The 21,474-nt window shown below is 42.6% G+C and overlaps 2 protein-coding genes across 3 annotated transcripts in view; both read right to left on the bottom strand.

Annotated features, from left to right (window-relative positions):
* The window catches only part of nalf1a (NALCN channel auxiliary factor 1a), a 30,295-nt gene extending 18,715 nt beyond the window's left edge, over positions 1–11,580 (bottom strand). Inside the window, exon 1 of the mRNA XM_074626579.1 lies at positions 10,287–11,580. Within this exon, the coding sequence (XP_074482680.1) occupies positions 10,287–10,988 (702 nt within the window). The 5' untranslated portion in view covers positions 10,989–11,580. The remainder of the gene's footprint in view (positions 1–10,286) is intronic.
* A 4,686-nt stretch (positions 11,581–16,266) lies between these two features.
* lig4 (ligase IV, DNA, ATP-dependent) lies at positions 16,267–21,229 on the bottom strand. 2 transcript variants are annotated; one of them, XM_074626857.1, is made up of 3 exons: positions 21,116–21,229; positions 17,689–19,759; positions 16,267–17,602 (listed from the first exon to the last, which is right to left on the bottom strand). In XM_074626857.1, exons 2-3 carry the CDS (start codon positions 19,749–19,751, stop codon positions 16,933–16,935), a joined length of 2,733 nt encoding a protein of 910 aa, XP_074482958.1. In that variant the 5' UTR covers positions 19,752–19,759; positions 21,116–21,229; the 3' UTR covers positions 16,267–16,932. The 2 variants fall into 2 exon arrangements, with proteins under 2 accessions (XP_074482958.1, XP_074482959.1); XM_074626858.1 differs by lacking the exon at positions 21,116–21,229 and adding an exon at positions 20,598–21,091.
* Between the last annotated feature and the right edge of the window lie 245 nt (positions 21,230–21,474).

The following is a 21,474-nucleotide window of genomic DNA, read 5'->3' as shown; positions in this document are numbered from 1 at the left end:
GACAGCCCTAATAATAATTTTGAAAAGACTGGAGCGGGAATTGACACAAGTGTCCCGTGTTGCTGGACATTCATTCAGGGAAATGCCTGAAAAATGAGGAATAGCTTTTATATGTTGCGGTGAAGTCTAAAAGCAACAGAGCTTTAAGCAAGTTTGGAACAAAACATGCATGCTATGTAGAGGTCTGGTGTATTATACTCAGAAATGTTAATAAAAGCTATCCAGGAATGTATCATTAATATCCAAGGACAAAATGAGTTAAACAGCCAAGAGGCCTCCAAGTCCGCCCACAAGCCGTCTCTGCAGTCAACATCACGGCCTTGTGACTGTGAAAAGACCTTTCCTGATAACTCTGGGGCATATCAGGGCTGTTTCTGAGCATCTATTAGAGTTGAGAAAGGATCCCCATGTAACATCTCCTGTTATAACCGAGCTGAACAGCGTTAAAGAGAGAGGGGGAAGAGGGGCCTCTCCTCCAAGCGCTGCAGAGCGGCTCTCAACTCAGGTGGCCACTTGGCAGATCAGATGTGAGGATTTGGAGGGGAGGTCACGCAGGATCAACATCAGGACTGTGGGTGGACCGGGTGGCTCTGGTAATAGTTTGACATCCTCTGTACTCCTCTCTATTCACTCTAATCAGATCACTGCACACCATAGAACCCGATCTATCTGGCGATAGGGTTGGACCACTCTGCACAACCCACGCAAATATTACACGGCGAAAAAGCAACGTAAACAGTGGTAAACACTACACATCCAGTAATGTATGGAAACACTTTGGGTTTCACACATTGACAGGAAAAGCAGAGCTAGACATCACGGCTAAAGCTGCATGCTAACTCTGTCATGGACAGGAAGCGTTATCGTATCGCGGTAACGTGCGGTTTTGCCGGCCGTCGCTGTCATCTCTGTGGTCAAATCGGCCGACGCTACTACTGTAGAGCACCCAGATACTGACATTTATGTTAAATGCATTCAAACGGCCCCGATGGAGCTGATCATGGATGGATAAAGAGAACGGAGCAGACGGGAGAGCTAGAGACCACCTTGGAGAAGTTAGAGGAAGTAGACACGTGTGACTACGTCTGGTTTAACAAAGGGAACTGTATATACAAAATACATCTATGGAAATAAGATTGATCTGACTGTATTCACTAGAAGTATAAAACATTTAATGTTCCTTATAAATTAAAAAGAAAATAACACTAATTTGTGAGAGAAATGTCTTTATTTTTTTACTTTTGGGTTGCTGGAATTTTTTTTATAAATAATTCCTGACAATGACTGATATATTTGACTTCAGGACATCTCTGACTACAAACATGCTGAAAATCAAACATTTTTACTGTATTAATTTAGATATTTTCCAAATTAAAGTCCCTAGAAGTGTATGATTAAACTTTTCCCCATGGTCTAGTGTTGAAAAAGTTAACCAAAATCGCAATAAATTACAATATTGAATGGTCTCAACCCTATAGATATATAATATTTGCATTCGAGTGTTGTTTATTCGTAACACTTCCGGTGCGTAAAGGCCTTAAATGGACTTTTCTCTCCCATTTCCTGTTCTTATTTTTTGTCTCCTCTCGACGCAAGATGATGTACAGTAAATCACCAGCATTGTAACACACTGAAAACCTTATACAATCCTATACATCTTACGCTGGCAGTGCATTAGACTGTCATACTGTAACTTATTGCATTACACAGAAGCGTACATCATGCATTGAGCAATTTAACGGAAAGAACCGTACAATAGGCAAACCGCCGCACTGCGCTCCCATAAACAAGACTCATGTCCAGTGACTGACAATTCATCTAACAGGACAAACATCATCCTCAATCATCCTAATGGGCCACACGGAGCTTAACAGAGACTCCAACCTTTTACCTAGTCCAGTGTATACATACAGACCTGGTTGGGAAAAAGCTTTTAAAAAAGGGGGCGTATGAAGAGAGAGGTACATTACTAGGGAATAAGGGGAAGTCAGGTAATCCCATTACTGTCAAGTGGTGGAGAATTTAGTCCACAGGATATCTGAGTTACCTAGTCATCAGTTTTCATAACTGACACCGCCAGCGATGGACAACGCTGCCCCCTGAACAAGGACACAAACCTCCACCCTGCTCCTGCATTTCCTACATTAGTTAAATGCTAAAATTCAATACAGCACAGAGCTGCTGGGATATGCATTCAGGCTTATATCCCTGTAAAAAATAATCCATCCAAATGCCTATGCAGACAATAGGACTGTTAGACTAATTGATGTCATGCCCATAAATGAATGAAGGTATTAGTCTGACCCTTAGGTGTTTCACAGGGAAAAAAACACATCCTGCTTTGCAACATCTTCATTTCCTCACAATAATGAACCCAAAGTAATGAATGTTTTTACTATTATTACGTTTTTGCTTGTTCTATTATTGCTCAGGAGAACAGCTTGGCAACTAAAGGAATTCATCTCCGGGGAGGATAGTTTTAAGAATGTCATTTTAACACATCTGTGTGTTTTCTTTGGGGGAAATTTCACACAATAAATGCAAAAAAAAAAAGAAAAAAAAAAGGGGATGCTCCACAAATTTTACAGGTGAAAATAATTTTCATATATGTAACAGTTGTATCCTGTCCTCTGTGGCTTTGAAGGGAGCTTTTTAAAGTCTGAGAAAAATATGAAGTCTCAAGCCCAATTGGAGATAACCCTGATGACATCATCAAGTCAAAGACGGGACAAGAAAGACAAGGATGCTACTGTCAGCATGCTAGCAGCTGTGAGGCTGTATAGACACAATAATGCTTTTAGCTGAATGCTAACATCAGCATGCTAGCATGCTCACAATGAAAATGCTGTTTAGCAGGTACAATGCTTACATGATCACCCTCTTAGTTTAGCGTGTTAGCAGGCTAACATTTGCTAATTAGCACAAACACAAAGTACAGCTAAGGCTGATAAGAAGGCCATTAGTTTCACAAATGGAATCATTGCTATACACAGAGAGAATGTAGATATATAATTACAATCTCCACCTGTGATTGACAACATTACTGTACGCCAGAGAAATTGCTTCATGTCACCTATAATGGAAATGCCACAGAGGTTAAATGAGGCCTATTAATTGGGTAACCCACTTTAACCCCCGTTCCCCTGGTGCGGTTTCCCTCCCTCCTCCAGCCCTGCTGTTATCTCATGTGATCTGATCTGCTCTCACAGCTGAAACAATATGGGAGCGCTGCCGTGCACTGCAGCAGAGCGCCGCCCCTCTCTCCTCCCTCCCCGCCTCATTAGCATGCCGCTCAGGGATCTGCCCATTCATAAAAGGGCTGCCGTGGAGTGGGCCGAGCATCTCGGAAAGGGACAAAACCCCTCTCTCCAAGGTCAGCGTTCACAACCGCCGCAGGGAGACACAATGGCGGAAATCACACGTGTGAGCACTTCCGTGTGCAACCCGGACAATGCAATACAACCGTCTGTCCCTCATTAATGCACACGAGCCAATAAAAGGCTAACAAAGGCGGCGATTAAAAAAAGCATAGGTGATCACAGGATATTCATGCAGATGAGATAAAGCACGTTCATACTGCATGCTGTAACTGATAGATTTGGGGATGAGGGAGTCTGTGCATCGATGTCTTGTTGTCAAGTACTGTGGGATAAGGGAGCAAATCAAAGCTAAAGTGGTACCCATATGTGAGCTACTTCCACTCATCATCACTGCCGGTTTGATGTACACACACAAAACACTTGAAAACAAAGAATACAATTACACTGATGCATGACTGATGGATCTGCATGGTAATATTAGCCCTTCACATGAAAGGATCTCCCTCTGATGTGATAGATATGTTGCTGTTTGACTGATTGTATATTTAGTTTAGAGCTGGCCAATGAGATATAAGAGTCTACAGCCAAGCTAGCAGCTCCGGGAGGCAATGCTTTGAGCTAAATGCTAACTTCACCATGCTAACATGCTCACAGTGACAATGCTAACATGGTCCCGCAATTGTGCCGAAAAACCATGCTGCTAGCTCAAAATGACTGATTAATCAATGCGGCCCAAACTTATCAAAGTGATTGAACGTGTTACACATTTTGGTGGGATTTCGTTGAAGGGATAAATCCAAATATGGAGCTTTTCCAAACCCTAATACGAGGCTCCATCTGTGTTTAGATTTTGTTCAAGGGCTCCCCAGCTGAGAACTGATTTCCTTGTTGTTACGCATCATTTACTGCTGAATTGCATAACTGTCCATATTGTAGAGAGGGAGATAACAGATGAAGAAGGAGCAACTTTAACACTTCTCTACCTAAACTGTACATATAAAACACACAATCCAACAGGTTCAGACAGCAACACGATGCCCTATTTCGGTTGGAGGAGCGGCCCGCTATCAAGTGAAGGACGAGCGAATGCGGAGGGCTCGGTGCGAATCAATAGGGATCAACCTCTTGGTATTGCTGCCGCCCGTCCCTCCGGCTCAAAAAGAGCTCAGATCAATGCAGATGTGTGCGGTTGACAAGGATCTAAAGAGGGAGGACGCTGTGTGGACGCTGTCCTCCTTTCCACTTGCACACAACACCGGCTAAGATTAGACATTCAATTGGACCTGGAGGGTGGGGGAGGAGACGGGTTTGTGCATCAGTGATTGTTTTGAAGTTATTTTACACCATAGTAGTGGTAGTAACTGCAGAAAAAGAGAGTAATAATAGAAGTATTCCTAGAAGAAGATAGAGTTGTTCACTTCCAGAGACTCCATGATTACCTGGCCAGGTGCAGAGAGTCTTTCAAGTTCATAAATGAGTGAGATTACCTGGGAGGAACAAGGCTGCTGACACATGTGCAGCCGCAGATTCATTACTCTTGTCAAACGATTGTCTGTGCGGGTTTAGGGAAAAATTGTAGATATGTTTGTGTCATGCTGTGATCGTGTCAGGTGGGACCTGGGACGTTTTCCAAAATGAAAAGCCCTCAAACTCATCATTTCTGATGGGAAACCCCGACAAACTACATGTTTTGTGTTATGTCCCCCACCAGGGCCAGATTAACCATTTTAAACTGGGCACACACTGTACGATTTTAGCCCGTTTCTGGCCCGAACTTAGAGCCACACGACTCATTTTAGAGTCAAACCAAATTTCAGCTTCGTCGGGCGTCGTTTGTCATGCAGCGTACGGTCGGGAGGACTTTTTTCCTGATAATACTACATTGTGAACAACAAACCCGTGTTGAAATTAGCAGGACGAGGGCTAGTTAACGTTAGCTGTTAGCAGGACTGTGCTGCTTACCGGCTGCTAACTGCTAACGTAACTAGCTCTCTCTGTTCAAAATGTACCTTAAAGGGAGATTTGTCAAGTATTTAATACTCTTATCAACATGGGAGTGGGCAAATATGCTGCTTTATGCAAATGTTTGTATATATTTATTATTGGAAATCAATTAACAACACAAAACATGACAGATATTGTCCAGAAACCCTCACAGGTACTGCATTTAGCATAAAACAATATGCTCAAATCATAACATGGCAAACTGCAGCCCAACAGGCAACAACAGCTGTCAGTGTGTCAGTGTGCTGACTTGACTATGACTTGCCTCAAACTGCATGTGATTATCATAAAGTGTGCATGTCTGTAAAGGGGAGACTCGTGGGTACCCATAGAACCCATTTACATTCACATACCTTGAGGTCAGAGGTCAAGGGACCCCTTTGAAAATGGCCATGCCAGTTTTTCCTCGCCATAATTTAGCATATGCAATGCTGTTTATGCACCTGCATTGAAAATTATACACCTGTGTGCTAAAATACGCTTCATGTGAATAGGTGATAATAACAGTTATGCTATAATACTGCAGACCTTTGGCATAAAAATTCGGGGAAACCCTCAATTGAATGATGTGGCTACAGTACAGACACCCCAGGCCTTTGTTGGCTAACAGTTGTTGTGCTGCCAACAGGTTTGTTTTTGCTCCATTGTGTCCTGTGAAACAAGTCTGACATTTTGGTTCACACTCGGGAGAAAGAGAAAAAAAAAACACGCCGCTTTCAAGTCAGCATTAGCACGTCGGTCGGCCCCGGGTTTAAATGTTTGGAGCCCCGGCCCCGCTGTCAAGATGAATGGAGGGTTTGCACGGAGTCAGATGATGGAGAATCCCATTGTGAGGAACAGCACACCGGCCGTGTCCACCGTGTGATGTTTCACCTCGGGCTACGGGAATCAAAGCACCACCTGCGGACCACGGGAGTCGCTCCTCCTGCACAAACAAACACTACTCTCCATGTCAAATATCATCACTGGAAATGTCAGGGATCCAAACACTCTCTGTTCCCCTTCATGCTGAAGTGAGACAATGAGGCAGGGATGTATTCGGTTAATGTTTTCACACACCAGCGCTATAATCTCGCCGTATTTACGCAGATTACATATACATCTGTCTGAGCCGGCGCACAACAACGCACCGCCGGGCTTCTCCGAGGCAGGTAGCCATTAACTCAACAAGAGCTCGACATTACCGGCCGCTCTTTCCGACCACACGGGCAAACCTATAATCAAGAAGGTGATAGAGACGGGTCATTGTTAAAAGAAATTAGCAGCTTGGATAAATGTTTTCTCTCCAATGCCAAGAGGTGAGGCTCGGAGACTGGCAGAGGATAAAATATGGATTCATGTGTGGGGGGCTTCGGTTCAGCAGAGGGAAAGAAATAATGTCACGCATGGAGGCTTCGGTGGGAGCTTTCCTCAATGGCTGACAGAAAGGCTGGCTATTTCTTAAAGAGGACCTATTATGCTTTTTCCCCTTTCCTTTAGTGTGATATATAGTTTTTTGTGATTGTAAAAGGTCGGCAAAGTTACAAAGTCTTCACCAAAGAGAGAAACACTGCTCCTGAACTGCCTGAATTGCCTTGATTGTAATGCTGAGAAACTTGCAAGAGCACGCTAGATTTTAAATCCAGACCAGAGTTGCCAACTCTTTTCCAAATGAAAGTAGCTAGCAGAAGTAGCTCCAAAAGTCCCTAAATCTAGAGAGAAAGTCGCCAACACTGACAGTCTGTCCCTTCAGGCCTCCCTCCAAAGCCACTCCCCCAAATTATCATAACGAACGTAAACAACAAACATGGCTATTGTTAGTACTCACAGCTGTCAAGCTAGCAGATTGTGGTTCGGAGTTTTGAAGGAAGGCAGGTAGCCCGTCCAATCAATACATTTGGGCCAAATAAAATGATTGTACATGTTTGTTACAGTCCTGCGACAGCCACAGATACCAGATTTGTTTTCTTTTTTTTTGTCAGAGCATTTGATTTATTGATTGGTATTATGGAAATGTGTGACTTGGTGACATCACCACGTTACGGAAGAAAAGGCGAGACTTCAAGCGAGGTGTTTCAGGCAGTTCAGGAGCAGTGTTTCTCCCTTTGGTGTCTTCGGTCTAGCTTTTCTTTTCCTGCAAACCCAAAGTGTTTCCATACTTTACTGGATGTGTAGTGTTTACCATGCTGGATTTAACATGTGAGGGTGCAGGTCGTATCCACACAAACCCTCCGCTGTTTTCTACTTTCGGCTCGCTGCGGTTTATTTTGGTTGAAGGATACGTCATGTTACTCAAACTACAACAATAAAAGCGGTAACTTCCTTTTACCTCCGCTTAGACTCAAATGAAGCAAATATATTGATTGTGGCATTAAAAAATATACAATACAAAAGATAGCTATAACAACCTGGCTAATAAAACCTGATGTCTGAGCACAAGATAAAAGAAACAGCTCCTTTGTGCTACACAAAGAGAGTGTGTGAGTGTTTATACAAGTAAGAATGCTGGAATTATCTCTCTTAAAAGGCTGTTTGCAAGGATTAAGACATCTGACAGGGAAGAAACTATAAAAGAAACATAAAAGGGATGTTTTTCTATTCTAAATGTAAGCTTGCAAACTATAGGCCCACTCTATATGCATGCATTGGTGTTTGTGTAAGCAGGCAGATGGCCTTGACGCCTATATGCCACCGGTTGGTTGGGTGAATGGAGGCCATCTGGGATTGGCCAGGGCTTCTGTGAATGGAGCCGACGAGGCACCATTCAGCACTGCGGACAGCTCGGGAGCTCTCCGCGGTGCTGAGTGCAGCTTTTACGGCTCAGCTCTGGCTCTGGCTTCCCGGCGGTGGTCACTTGGTAAACAAATCAAACAGCGGGCCTAGTGGGGCCTAGTGGAGAGAGAGGCGAAAGGCCTGTGCGTAATGAGCAGATGCGCAAGGCCCGTGCGTAATGAGCAAACACAAGTCGAAGGGAAGAAAGCCTTCCGCCACATTAGGCGGGGAAACCACCTCTTGACTTTAATGAAACGCTCTCGATATGGAGTGGGCGGCCATGATGAACACCTGGCGGACTGCGACAGCGCACACTGAAGGGGTTGTTTGCCAAACTGCCCCTCAATAGGGCTATAAAAGCGCGCTATCGATGGCTGATTATGAGCTGTGTAAAAACTAGAATTTGTATTATTATTTAACCTTTATTTAACCAGGTTAGTCCCATTGAGATTAAGAACCTCTTTTCCAAGGGAGACCTGGCCAAGACTGTCAGCAGCAAGAACACAAAGTTGCAGACACATATAGAGATAAAATACAATTCACAAAGCACTAAAATTTGCTTTAAAAGAGAACTATCTGAAGACAAATGGGGGGACAAAAAGGAACTTTTCTGGGAGTCAGCTGTACAACAAGGGAAGCTAAAAACATTGGCATGCCAGAGAGTCTGCTTCTAAAGCCTTCATTTTAGATTTAAAAATATTTAATGATACCAGCTCTTTGATTTTTTAGGTCATTTTTGGAGCAAATTCCAGGCTGCGGGTGCAGAATATGCAAATTCCCCAATTTCTGTCCGAGCTTTTGGGACAGAGAGCACAAAGAAGTCCTGTGAACGCAGTGTAGAAGATACAGGACCCCCAGGACTCTCACCAGCAGACTGAGGAACAGTTTTTCCCCCTAGGCCATCAGACTTTTAAATTGATAATTCATACGACACCTTCTCACACAAAAATATATCTTATACTGTATATACTGTATATTTTCTTAATGTATATGTTCTTAATATGCCCTTGTACAAAGTATTTCCTTTTATAATTGTAATATAACTTATTATTTTAATGGAGCTTCCCAGTAAAAAGCATTTCACACGATTGTACCTGTATAACCGGCGTGACAATAAACATCTTGAATCTTGAACGCAGTGAATACTGTCCACAATTGTTTTTGCGTAATAAAAATAAGTATTGTGGGAGCAGACCCAGCAAAGGCCTCCATCTCCATCTGAACATTAGCATGGGGCCTAAACACACAATGAGGAGATGAATGAACATGAGGATTCTCCTTGATTTTTAGGTCATTTTGGAGCAAATTCCAGGCTGAGGGTGTAGAATATGCAAATTCCCCAATTTTTGTCCAAGCTTTTGGGACAGAGAGCACAAAGAAGTCCTGTGAACGCAGTGTAGTCATAGCCACTATTATGTAGTCATATTACTTCTTTATATTGATTTTGTCTCTAAGTGGAGGCTTCAGATAAGCCCAGTGGGTTTTTTGCCTCTCCATGCACTTTATATTATTCATTTATAAACAATAAACAATAATACTGTCCACAATGTTGTGGGTAATAAAAACACTTAAGTATTGTGGGAGCAGACCCAGTAAAGGCCTCCATCTGAACATTAGCATGGGGCCTAAACACAATGAGGAGATGAATGAACATGATTTTTAGGTCATTTTGTGAGCAAATTCCAGGCTGAGGGTGCAGAATATGCATATCCCCAATTTTGTCCGAGCTTTTGGGACAGAGAGCACAGAGTAGTCCACTATTGTGTGTGTAGCCACTATTATGTAGTCATATTATTTCTTTATATTAATCTTGTCTCTAGGTGGAGGCTTCTGATAAGCCCAGTGTTTTTTTTTTGCCTCTTCCTGCACTGTATATTATTAATTTATAAACAAATAAACAATAATACTGCCCACAATTTTTGTTGTGGGAGCAGACCCAGCAAAGGCCTCATCTACATCTCCATCTCCATCTCCATCTCCATCTCCATATCCATCTGCACATTAGCATGGGGCCTAAAACACACAATGAGGAGATGAATGAACATGAGGAGTCTCCTTGAATCTGTCATCCCGTCTCCATGGCGACAGGAGGAGGAGGAGGATGAGGAGGAGGAGGAGGAGGACCACAAAACCTGGCATCTATCCTGGGCCCCAAAAAATCAACAGATGGCCCCCTGTTTGTTTGTTTTTACATGTGCATGCAGCTCTTACCTTGCACTGCTCCATGCACGTCCTCACCGAATAAGCCCCCGGCTCGTATTTCTGCGTGAGCATCTCAAAGTCCTCGTACTTCTCCTGTGCGTGCTGGTCGTAGCGCTGGTACGCCTGCACGCACAGGCTGCACCTGCTGGTGTCGCCGCCGACATCTCCACCGCCGAGCAGCACGTCCAGGCTGCAGTTCAGATTGTCCGGACTGGTGGAGCCTTTAAACAGATCCAACAGGGAGTAGGAGTTACAAAAGGAAAGGTACAAATCGCTCATATTTACAGCCCTTTCTCTGTCGGAAAGGCCGCCGCACAGGTGGTCTGCATCTGCGAGAGTGAAGCAACTATCCTGGTGGTGGTGCTGCTGGTTGTGGCAAGTTTCAAGAAGCCGCCACACACGTTTGGTACTGTTTCCTATAAAAATAGCGTTTCTGTGTGCTGCTGAGTGTGTGTGAGGTGACAGGTGGAGGTGTGAGGAGGCGAACTTGACCCGGGTCCGGGTGAGCTTGGCCTCGGCGCAGAACCACAGGTGATCAGAGAGGAGGATGGTGAGGAACAAGAGCGACGCCAAGGACAGTCGCCATCTCTGCGCCCTCTCGGAGTCGGTGAATGGCTTCTGGTTGTCTCTTGGGGGACACTCGAGCCACAGTTGGAAGCCGCCGTCGTCGTCGTCTTCTTGCTGCCAACACGTCCCAGCACCCCTGGTCATATTTTAGGGAACCGGCCGTGGGGGCTCCTCTGCCGCAACAGTCATTGACGTCGTCGTCGTGGGGGGTCGTCGACGTCTTCTTCTTCTAACTCTCGTTATTGGCAGTTATAAGTGGCGGTTAGTGGCGGTTGGCTTCTCTGGTTTGAATTTCAACGGTTGTGATTTGAAATTAGACGACTAACGGCCGCGTCCTCCATGGCTGACCGGCGAAGTCCAACCGCTCCTCCTCTCCTCTGCGTAGCCTCCGCTCTCCGCGTTACAGAAACACCGCCACCGCTTTACCCGGGCCTCGGTCGAGAAGGGACGCTATCCTCGTCCAACATGGCGACGCTGCTTGTTGTGCCTTTAGTGTGTCGGTTGGTGAAGGCCTACTCTACTCTACTACATCCCTGTTTAACTGGAGGTCTCTTCTTCTTCAAGCCCTCGCCGTCTTCATCTCTCTGCCGTTGTCAAGTTGCCGCCATGTTCGCCTGAGAGACGGTACGGTGTGTTTGCCAGGAAGCTGCGTCAAACGAGCGGCGAAACGAGCGTTAGTGCTTCCGGTTGCAACGTTCAGAATAAAAGTCCACAAGCTAACAGCTTATTTTTCCTTTCCATACATTTTATTTGTTTATAATTTATTTTATATTATTATTGTAATTATATAATATAATTTATAATAATTATAAGATATATAATAATTCTAATTATTATATTATTTTTATACTATCAAATATTTTTTGACAGTATAAAAATATATATTTTTTTTTTTTGACCCCGAATGTTTTTTGTTTGTTTATTTGTTTGTTTGTCTTTTATTCATCTTGTCTTTTCATTACATTTTATTTGTTGTATAATTTATAATTTATTTTTATATTATTTTTATACTGTAAAATATTTTATTTATTTTATTTCCTTATATTTTATTTGATATATAATTTATTTTATTTTTTTTTATTATTTATTTTATTTCCTTACATTTTATTTGTTGTATAATTTATTTTATTTTGTTTATTTTATTTCCCTACATTTTATTTGTTATATAATTTATTTTATTCTATTTTATATTTATTTTATTCATTTATTTTATTTGTTATATAATTTTGTTTATTTTATTTCCCTACATTTTATTTGTTATATAATTTATTTTATTTTATTTGATTATTTATTTTATTTTATTTTATTTTTTAAGCCCTCGCCGTCTTCATCTCTCTGTCGTTGTCAACTTGCCGCCATGTTCGCCTGAGAGACGGTACGGTGTGTTTGCCAGGAAGCTGCGTCAAACGAGCAGCGAAACGAGCGTTAGTGCTTCCGGTTGCAACGTTCAGAATAAAAGTCCACAAGCTAACAGCTTATTTTCTGCCGTTAAGTGTGATTTGAAGATTGTTTTTAAAATGTATTCCATTTGTTTTCTTTTTTTATTTATTTCTCCTTTCCTTACATTTTATTTGTTATATAATTTATTTTATTTTATTTTATCATTTATTTTATTTATTTATTTATGCTGATCACTCTGTGCAATAATTATATAATTATCTGACGAACACTTTGTGCAATAATCTGGCAAAACTGTAATCTCATCAATATACATATTGTATTTTTATATTTTATATTGTATAATCTTTTATATGTTTTATATTTATATTACACTATCTTTTTTTTATTTTATTATCTTTTCATTAGCACCTATGGGATTGTCACAATCTAATTTCGTTGTATTACACGATGACAATAAAGGGCTTGAATCTTGAGTCTTATGTTTCAGCTACATACTGTATTTTATTGTGAAGGTCATATCGCCAAACATCCGGTATTGTGCTACCTCACCTGGCTACCTTGACAACCTCCTCCATCTCTGACGTTGTGCGCGCGCATCGCATCCACCGCATCCCTCTGGTGCTCAAGGTGCGTCAAGTCAGAGAGACACCAATAACATGCCACCAGAAATGTTGTAATTATGATTTCAAAATGAAAGCCTATGATGTCAGTTTTTAAAATAAATAATATCTCAACACTATTTATGTCTATAATAAAAATAAAGAAAGAAAGAAAAAGTAAAAGCATGCAGCTGTACAGAAGATATGGGACAATAAAACTGGCTGGTAAGGCTTGTTTGTGATAACTGTGATCATTTTATTTTGAAAATTCCCACTAATACACTTTATTATAGCCCATATTGTAGTTGTCTTGACACTGTAGCAGTCAGACAGGTTGGTACTCACCTGGTTTCAGCCTCAGGCAAGATGCTCTCATCAAAACAAAGGGGGCTGCTTCTGCTTTAAATGACCATAATGATGTTTTAGCTCATTTAAAATCGAGGTTACTTTATAATAACAATGACAATAACCTGATATTTTCAGGTGGAATTTCATTATTCATTCATTCTTTCTCACTGTGCAATATCATTTTCCACTTGTGCAATTTTGTTAATAGTCTGTTTATTGTAAATACTGTATATACTGCTCCTATTTTTATACTTCCTTCTATTTAAATGGTTCATATTTTGTTACACTTTGTTTAGCTCTTTTTTTTTTTAATGTGTTAGCTGATGCATCTTGTTTTTTGCACTATCCCCTTTGCTGCTGTACACTGCAAATTTCACCGCTGCGGGACTAATAAAGGAATATCTTATCTTATCTTATCTTAATATAGCCTCCAAATTTCAAAAGCACAGGCTGCTGTTGTGTTTTTGGTGTGTTGTTTGGTTGTAGCCTAGCAACGCAATTCTGTTGCAATGCACTAAAAAGGAGCGTTTCAGACAAAGGGTAAATACAGGTATATTCAGGCAGACAGTATGAGGAAAATAAAAGTTTTTTTGAACATTAAAGCATGTAAACGTGTTCTAGTAGAAACACAAAATGCAAGTATGAACCTGAAAATGAGCATAATATGAGACCTTTAAACAAGCTGTCAGAATATACTGTATGTAACTTTGTGATGTCACAAATATACAATATATTAATAGACCATTTCACAGTTTTAAATGTAAAAATTCTGAATGTGACCCAGAATACATGCGGCTGCAGTGTATGTGAATGACATCAGCTGACAGGAAGTAAACATGGACCCAAGCTGTTGCCTAGCAACGCAATTCTGTTGCAATTCCGTTGAAATGCACTAAAGACAAGACGGTGAATACAGGCATATTCAGGCAGACAGTATGAGGAAAATAAAAGTTTTTTTGAACATTAAAGCATGTAAACGTGTTCTAGTAGAAACACAAAATACAAGTATGAACCTGAAAATGAGCATAATATGGGACCTTTAAACAAGCTGTCAGAATATACTGTATGTAACTTTGTGATGTCACAAATATACAATATATTAATAGACCATTTCAGTTTTAAATGTAAAAATTCTGAATGTGACCCAGAATACATGCGGCTGCAGTGTATGTGAATGACATCAGCTGACAGGAAGTAAACATGGACCCAAGCTGTTGCCTAGCAACGCAATTCTGTTGCAATTCCGTTGAAATGCACTAAAGACAAGACGGTGAATACAGGTATATTCAGGCAGACAGTATGAGGAAAATAAAGTGTTTTTTTGAACATTACAGCATGTAAACATGTTCTAGTAGAAACACAAAATACAAGTATGGCACAATATGGGAGCTTTAAGTTTCTGCCAATCAACTAATCCATTAATTGTTTCACAGTACTGCCATGTTGCTTTTGTGGTGACTAAGGTTGGATTACATATCAGGCAAAGTGGACACCTGCCCCGGGGACGAATATGTCCTCTTTAAAGTTCAGCTTTGAAGCAAAATGAGTGAAAATGTGCTCGACACCACCAACCAGAGTGGTGTGTACATGTAACAGACATTTCAACAATGACTAGTTCACTTGATGTTGGTCAAATATATAAATGATTTGAGGCACAAGAAGGACTTTGATTCTCTGTTGTTTTGACTGAATTTCTTCATTGAGGGTGGGCCGAGCTAATTGCTGCAGACAAAACCTCCCGTGCAGCCGCGAGCCTCCGTTTGGTCTCCACAGGAGCTCATTTATTTCAGCTGAGCACATGCAGCCGCTGGTCGTCCGGGGGCCGCTTCCAAACCATTTGTTCCTGCTCGTGTCCAGCGTGCTCGCCGGCCGCGCTGGTGCCATCTCTCCAGTAGCTGCGGCCAGCCTAATTAGGGCATTTATCCCATTAGGACACAGCGATGCTGGTTTTCAGCGGCTGTTTTCGTGTCCAGATCCTCAGGACTGATGATCTGCTCCTGCGAGGACCAGCATGTTGGACTTTTTCAAGACCAACAGTTGTGTTGCGGCGACACATCATACACGGAACGCCACACAGGAATAAGCACCAGTTGAGTACCTCTAATTAAGGCCTGTCAGTCAAAACGCTCACGCCGCATCACCTGGAAATAGTCCAGAGTGGGCGATGGGTTACAGAGTGCTTACAGAGGCACAATATCGTTTAGTGGAGATCATTTTGCTCTCAACTATTTTGTTTTGGACAAAAGGGGTCTCACATTCGCTGAAGAATGTCTCAAAGGTGAATTAATTTCTTTAATAAAATCCCCAACCCCCCACAGGGAACACTACAACATGTCAATGAGAGCTACTATTCACAGTATATGATTGAGAACAGGTACCTCATCACTTTTACTTTGAAAATGTATTCATGCGGCATTTACGCACAACAATGCCCAGGACACCACAGGCAGCTACCTGCACCCTGGAGGCGACGGTAATGAAGGTTATAACATATCAATGAGTCCCAAGGCGCATTGGTGACATTTTTGAAGACAGGAAAACATGGCCACATCTTTGTCGGAGGGCCTTGAGCTGAACCGGTTTTAACGTACCCCCGTGGTGTCCCTCGGTCTCTCTCTGCCGACTGTTAAGAGCCGAGGCAAAAGGCCATCGCTTCACACAGACGCCGTGTTTTAAGTTAATTAACAATTCTTAAAAACAGTCACAACAGTTTGTTATTTTAATTCAAGAGATTTATTAGAGTTAATTAAACAGATAATAAAAACATAAAAAGGCACAGATCATAAAAAAAGGACGAGCTGTTCACTCAGCACGATAATCCCCCTTTTTTGGCTTAAAGGGATAGTTTGGGTGTTTAGAAGTGGGGTTGTATGAGGTACTTATCCATAGTCAGTGTATTACATACAGTAGATGGCGGTAGTTTGGAGAAACAGACAGGAGTACCAGCACGGGAGCAAAGCAATGTACTGCTGTGGACAAAACGTATTTACACCTTAAATAATCAGTTTAAGTTAACCACAATACAAAACACCTGAACTATCTCTTTAAGACTTTTAACAGAAACTGGAGGTGTGGGAGCTTGACTCTTAATGGGAACTAAAAGTCAGGACATCTCAACCTCTGCTGCTTCGATTTTGACCATTTGAGTCCCCAATTTCATGTAAGTGCGATACGAAATTGAATAATAAAAATAGGCCTATTTTAGACTATTATGGTGAAATTGATATCTCAGTTAACAGGATGAAAACAGCTTCATTTTTGACACCTTTATATTCCCAGAAAATGAAACCCCTCAATTTGCTAAAGTAGAAAACCTTGTTCCCTTTCCATGCATTAAAAACTGCTTGGCTAAAAGTTTAAAAGAGGGCAATATCTGAAGATTAATCAGCTTTCTGTATTTTAATACTTCATAATGCTGTTCTAACTTTCAAAATTTTAAAAACCAATCATTGCTTGCTGAAAATCACAGTGGTCTATTAATTAAAAGCTAATAACAAGCAGCCTTAATCACTCATTAATAAAAACTAAAACTCATAAAGTCTGCATGCAACCCCTGAGAAGCAACATCCCTGTACGGTACAGTGTAGTTTTAAATCACATCGTCACCCTTAACAGTGATTTTGACTGTCTGGATTTGTTTATATATCTACTTTTATTAAATTGTTTATTGCTAATCTTATTGGAAATTAATTAAAACGTGAGGATTCCTCTCCAGTGTCAACTCCTGTGTTTAAGGCTCTTCACACTAAGTAGTCGGTGTCATTCATCAGATACCCTGCTTTGATTGAATCAGTCACCCATGATTCTCTTACGATCTTAAACTTCTTCCTAAAAAGGCGCCTCAGAGTCCTGAAATCCAGAAGTCGTGTTTCCTCTGCGATAACGACATGAGAGACTCCTTCCTCTAACTTCTGCATCACCGTCCCTCCGTGGAAGCAGAACTCCAGCGCCCTGATGTCCAAGCAGGTGGCAGGTATGGCGGTTTTACGGTCACTTATGTCGGCGTAGCAGTCCATGTAAACCTCGAAGGGTCTGAACATGCTGGTGGGGAGGTCCTCCCAGTGGTAACGCTGCTCCACCTGGCCGGCGTTCACCGCCGCGGATGCATCCGCGTCGCCGATCCGGCCGAACACCTCCCTCAGTTGCTGCTCGTCCGTGTCCACGAAGTAGCTGTCGCCGTAGCTGTCGTACTCCTTGGCGAAGTGCTCCCTGGTGGAGGGCGACATGTGGATCATGTGACGCGGCTGCCAGGGGACCACTTCTTTCTGGCGCAGGCACTCCAGCAGCCAGGCGGCCCACACCACGTCGTGCTGGTCGGACGAAACCAGGTTCTTCACGCGCATGTTCTCCACGCCGGCGATCACGCAGTAGGTGTCGCGTCCTGGGTTTTGCACCACGATACCTCCACACCTAATGAGAAGAAGACACCAGTTCATTATTAAGGATACTTTAAAGCGCGACTATGTGACTTTTGGAAGACGCTTTTTTCGTCTTACCTGGCCACGCCCTTTTCCAGCTCCGCCTTGGGGTGATCCTCGGTGCCGTTCAGGATACAGAACTCCACATCCTCGAACATATCCGTCTCCTTGGTTACCCCTGAGAGGTCCTGGGGCTTGAAGTGGTCGATGATCCCGACCACCTTCTTGGGTTTGACTGGCCCCCTGCGCTTCTTCTTCTGCGGTTCGTCGCCGTCGATGTGAAGGTGCCGCGAGAAGAGTTTCCCAGACGCCTTGCTGCGGAACTGATCCAGCTCCGCCAGGGTCATGCACTGGTGCCACTCCTTGTCGTCGCGGATCTTCTCGATCCTGGGGAAGCGCAGGGTGCAGTTGGTTTTGTACATGTCGCTTCCGACTATTTCAGCCGCGCGGACCTGGAGGATGACCGAGTTGCAGGGCTCGATGTAAACTTCTGGTTTCTCGATTCCGCACAAGATGGATGCGGGCGGGTCGTTCTTCCGATAGACTTTCCAGTGCTTGGCTAGCTTTAAACCGAGGTCGTACAGCTCCTTCATGGTGTAGCCGGAGCCGATGCGGCAGAGAGTGTGGAACACGGAGGGTTTCTCGCCAGGCTTTGGAGCTTCGGCGACGGCACATAAGAAATGGGACATCATACCGCCACGTCTTCCTTTCCCCCAGTAGCCGCCAACAATCAGCAGGTCAAGCTCATCCATCAAGCCAGCCACATATTCAGGCTTTATTTTCAGCCATCCCTCACCTCGCTTGTCAGGTTTGTAGATGGACGAAGGATCCTTCACCATGATCCCCTCTTCTCTGCCGTCAATGGCGTCATTGAGGGCATCCACCACCTCCTGCATGGTTCTGGCATCAGCCTTTGGCACCAGGTGTATCCTCCCCTTGACCGGCGTGAAAACCGTCTGAAGGGTCTCGTAACGTGTCTTCAGCGTTTCCTTGCCAAGCTTCTGGTCGTTGACTAACAACACGTCGAACACGCAGAAGCACGTCTGCAACTCAGAGTCGTCCATGAGTTTCTTGATGTCGAATTTGCTCCCTTTCTGCATGAAGGTCTCCGTGGTCGGGTTGTACGCCATCATCTCACCGTCGAGGATGCAATTTACGATGTTGCTTTTAAAGATGTTGTGGATGTAAGGCGTCAGCGAGCCCTGCAGTGGCGATCCCCCAAACTGCTGGGTGTACTCAAAAGCATTTCTGCTGAAGTACTTGTACACGTCCCCGTCTTTGTGCAGTTGTATGCGCTCTCCGTCCAGCTTGGTCTGAATGTAAAAAGGGCTGTTCCCCATCTGTTTTTCCACGTTGCGGATGTTCGCCATAGCTGCCAACATTGGCTTGAAAGCGGAGAAGAGTCCGATAGAGACTTCGCTCAAAGACACGGAGGGGTCGTGGAGCTGCTGGCACACCTTGTTCAAGTCCGTGCTCACGTTGTAGAGATCGGCGGCATCCGGGTGGAAGACTTGGAGGACGGTTTCTTTGCTGATCCCGACCTTCATGTCCTTCAGGATCATCCTGATGAGCCATTTTTGCTCGAGAGCCGTGCTCTGGGTGATGAGGTGCAGCAGACTCTTCCTCACCAGATCCTTCTTCTTGCTGGCGTTGTTGATGGCCACCGAGTCCAGGAAGTCGTTGACTTCTTTGATGTTGAGGTTTGCTTGACTGGTGCACCGTTTCTTCAGCACAAAGTACGCCATGCCGGCGAAGTCTCCAGCTTCTCCTTGGGATGTAGTCGGAGCGCGGTAGTTCAGTAGTTTATTGGCTTCCGGACCATTCTTTGGGAGGCCTAACACGTCGATATAGAGTTTAGCTAACATGCTCTCTTTGATGCCGTACGCCATGCGCTCTCGTTCGAAGGACGGGACTATGAGGCGCATAGCGGGGTAGAAAGAGTCCGTTGTTTTGGGGTTGTCTTTGTGGAGGGCAGAATGAAACTTCCTCCATGACTCAATGAAATCCCTAAGGACCTTGGATTTATCTGGACGGAGTTTAGACTTCTGGATTTTCTCTAAAGTATTACAAAGGTGAATGAAAGGAACCTGAGCAGCAACAGAGGGCTGAGCTGCAGCATCGCTTTTGGAAGTTCCCTCCATGGTGAAATCTGTAATACATGTCAAAGATTTAAAAAAACAAACAGCCTAAGAGTGGCGGATTATCAATTCACTTTACAGTCATACTGTCATGCTAGCTTGGAGGAAGGAGGTTAAATAACTAATACATTTTGGCGAGGAAAAACGGTCACGGCCACTTTCAAAGGGGTCCCTTGACCTCTGACCTCCAGATATGTGAATGAAAAATGGGTTCTTTGGGTACCCACGAGTCTCCCCTTTACAGACATGCCCACTTTATGATAATCACATGCAGTTTGGGGCAAGTCATAGTCAAGTCAGCACACTGACACACTGACAGCTGTTGTTACCTGTTGGGCTGCAGTTTGCCATGTCATGATTTGAGCATATTGTTTATGCTAAATGCAGTACCTGTGAGGATTTCTGGACAATATCTGTCATTGTTTTGTGTTGTTAAATGATTTCCAACAATAAATATATACATACATTTGCATAAAGCAACATATTTGCCCACTCCCATGTTGATAAGAGTATTAAATACTTGACAAATCTCCCTTTAAGGTTAATTTTGAACAGATACAAATGTGCAATTAATCGTGATTAACTAAGGAAAATCATGCGATTAATCGTGATTAAATATTTGAATCGATTGACAGCCCTAATTGATACATTATAATACAAATATAACAAGTATAGAAAGACAGAATATGCCCCATGAAGGTATATAATACTCTTAATAGTTTGCTTTCATCCTTTTTCTAAAGAATAAACAAGAGTGTACAAAACGAAACTGAACCATGGTAAATCATTAGTGTTTATAAGTGCACACTACCCAATTCAGATTGAAATAATTCTTATTATTCCACTTACTACTTAGTTGAAGATGTCAAACTTCAACATGTCCTGACATGTTGAAGTAACAAACAAGAATAAGAACTTATTAAACTAAAACCTTATTAAAAAGTTTAACTAAAGATGGTGGAAAGAATTAAATCTATGTAAAACATCCAACTCATATGAAGTAAAGCATATCCTGCTGGCTATTAGCTACTAATAAAAACATTTGTTTACATCTGCTGTCAAACAGGAGGCTACTGCCAAATCCGGTTAGTCAACCTTCAAAATAAAAGTCTATGTTGTCATATGACGTCTGAGAAGGCATTTTGCCGACAAATAAGCCAACATTTAAGAGTTATTTTGTGTTTTTAATTCCAGTTTAGCGTGCTATTCCGCTCACACACAACAAAACGACAAGGAATCAAGCGTTTAACGTTCGTCACGCTTTTATTTTGAAAACCCTCCTAAATGGGAAGTTTTTATTATTCTTTCGAGGAACAGTGACGTCACATATTAATAGAATAATGAAATATATCAGATTTTAGTATTACCTTGCTGTTTTTATCCTCCAAAGAAGAGGAGGTGGATGTGACACTTCTTCTGGCTACATGCTGAACACCACTTCCTTGTTCTCAGAATAGGGAGCTGCACTGAAAACCTTCCCCCTGGAAACAAGAGAGGGGGGAACTATTGTTGCCATACAATGTTGATTTGTGTTTTGAAACACAACTATATATATACTAGGGCTGTCAATCGATTAAAATATTTAATCAGGATTAATCAAATTGTTTTATCTGTTCAAAATGTACCTTAAAGGGAGATTTGTCAAGTATTTATTAATCTTATCAACATGGGAGTGGACAAAATGAAAAAAAAATGATACAAACAATAAAAATACTAAGCAGCAGTA

This window comes from Sebastes fasciatus, chromosome 24 (assembly GCF_043250625.1).
Source record: "Sebastes fasciatus isolate fSebFas1 chromosome 24, fSebFas1.pri, whole genome shotgun sequence".
Classification (NCBI taxonomy): Eukaryota; Metazoa; Chordata; class Actinopteri; order Perciformes; family Sebastidae; genus Sebastes; species Sebastes fasciatus.
The sequence above is the reverse complement of the archived record's forward strand: the minus strand, read 5'-3'. Positions and strand labels throughout refer to the sequence as shown.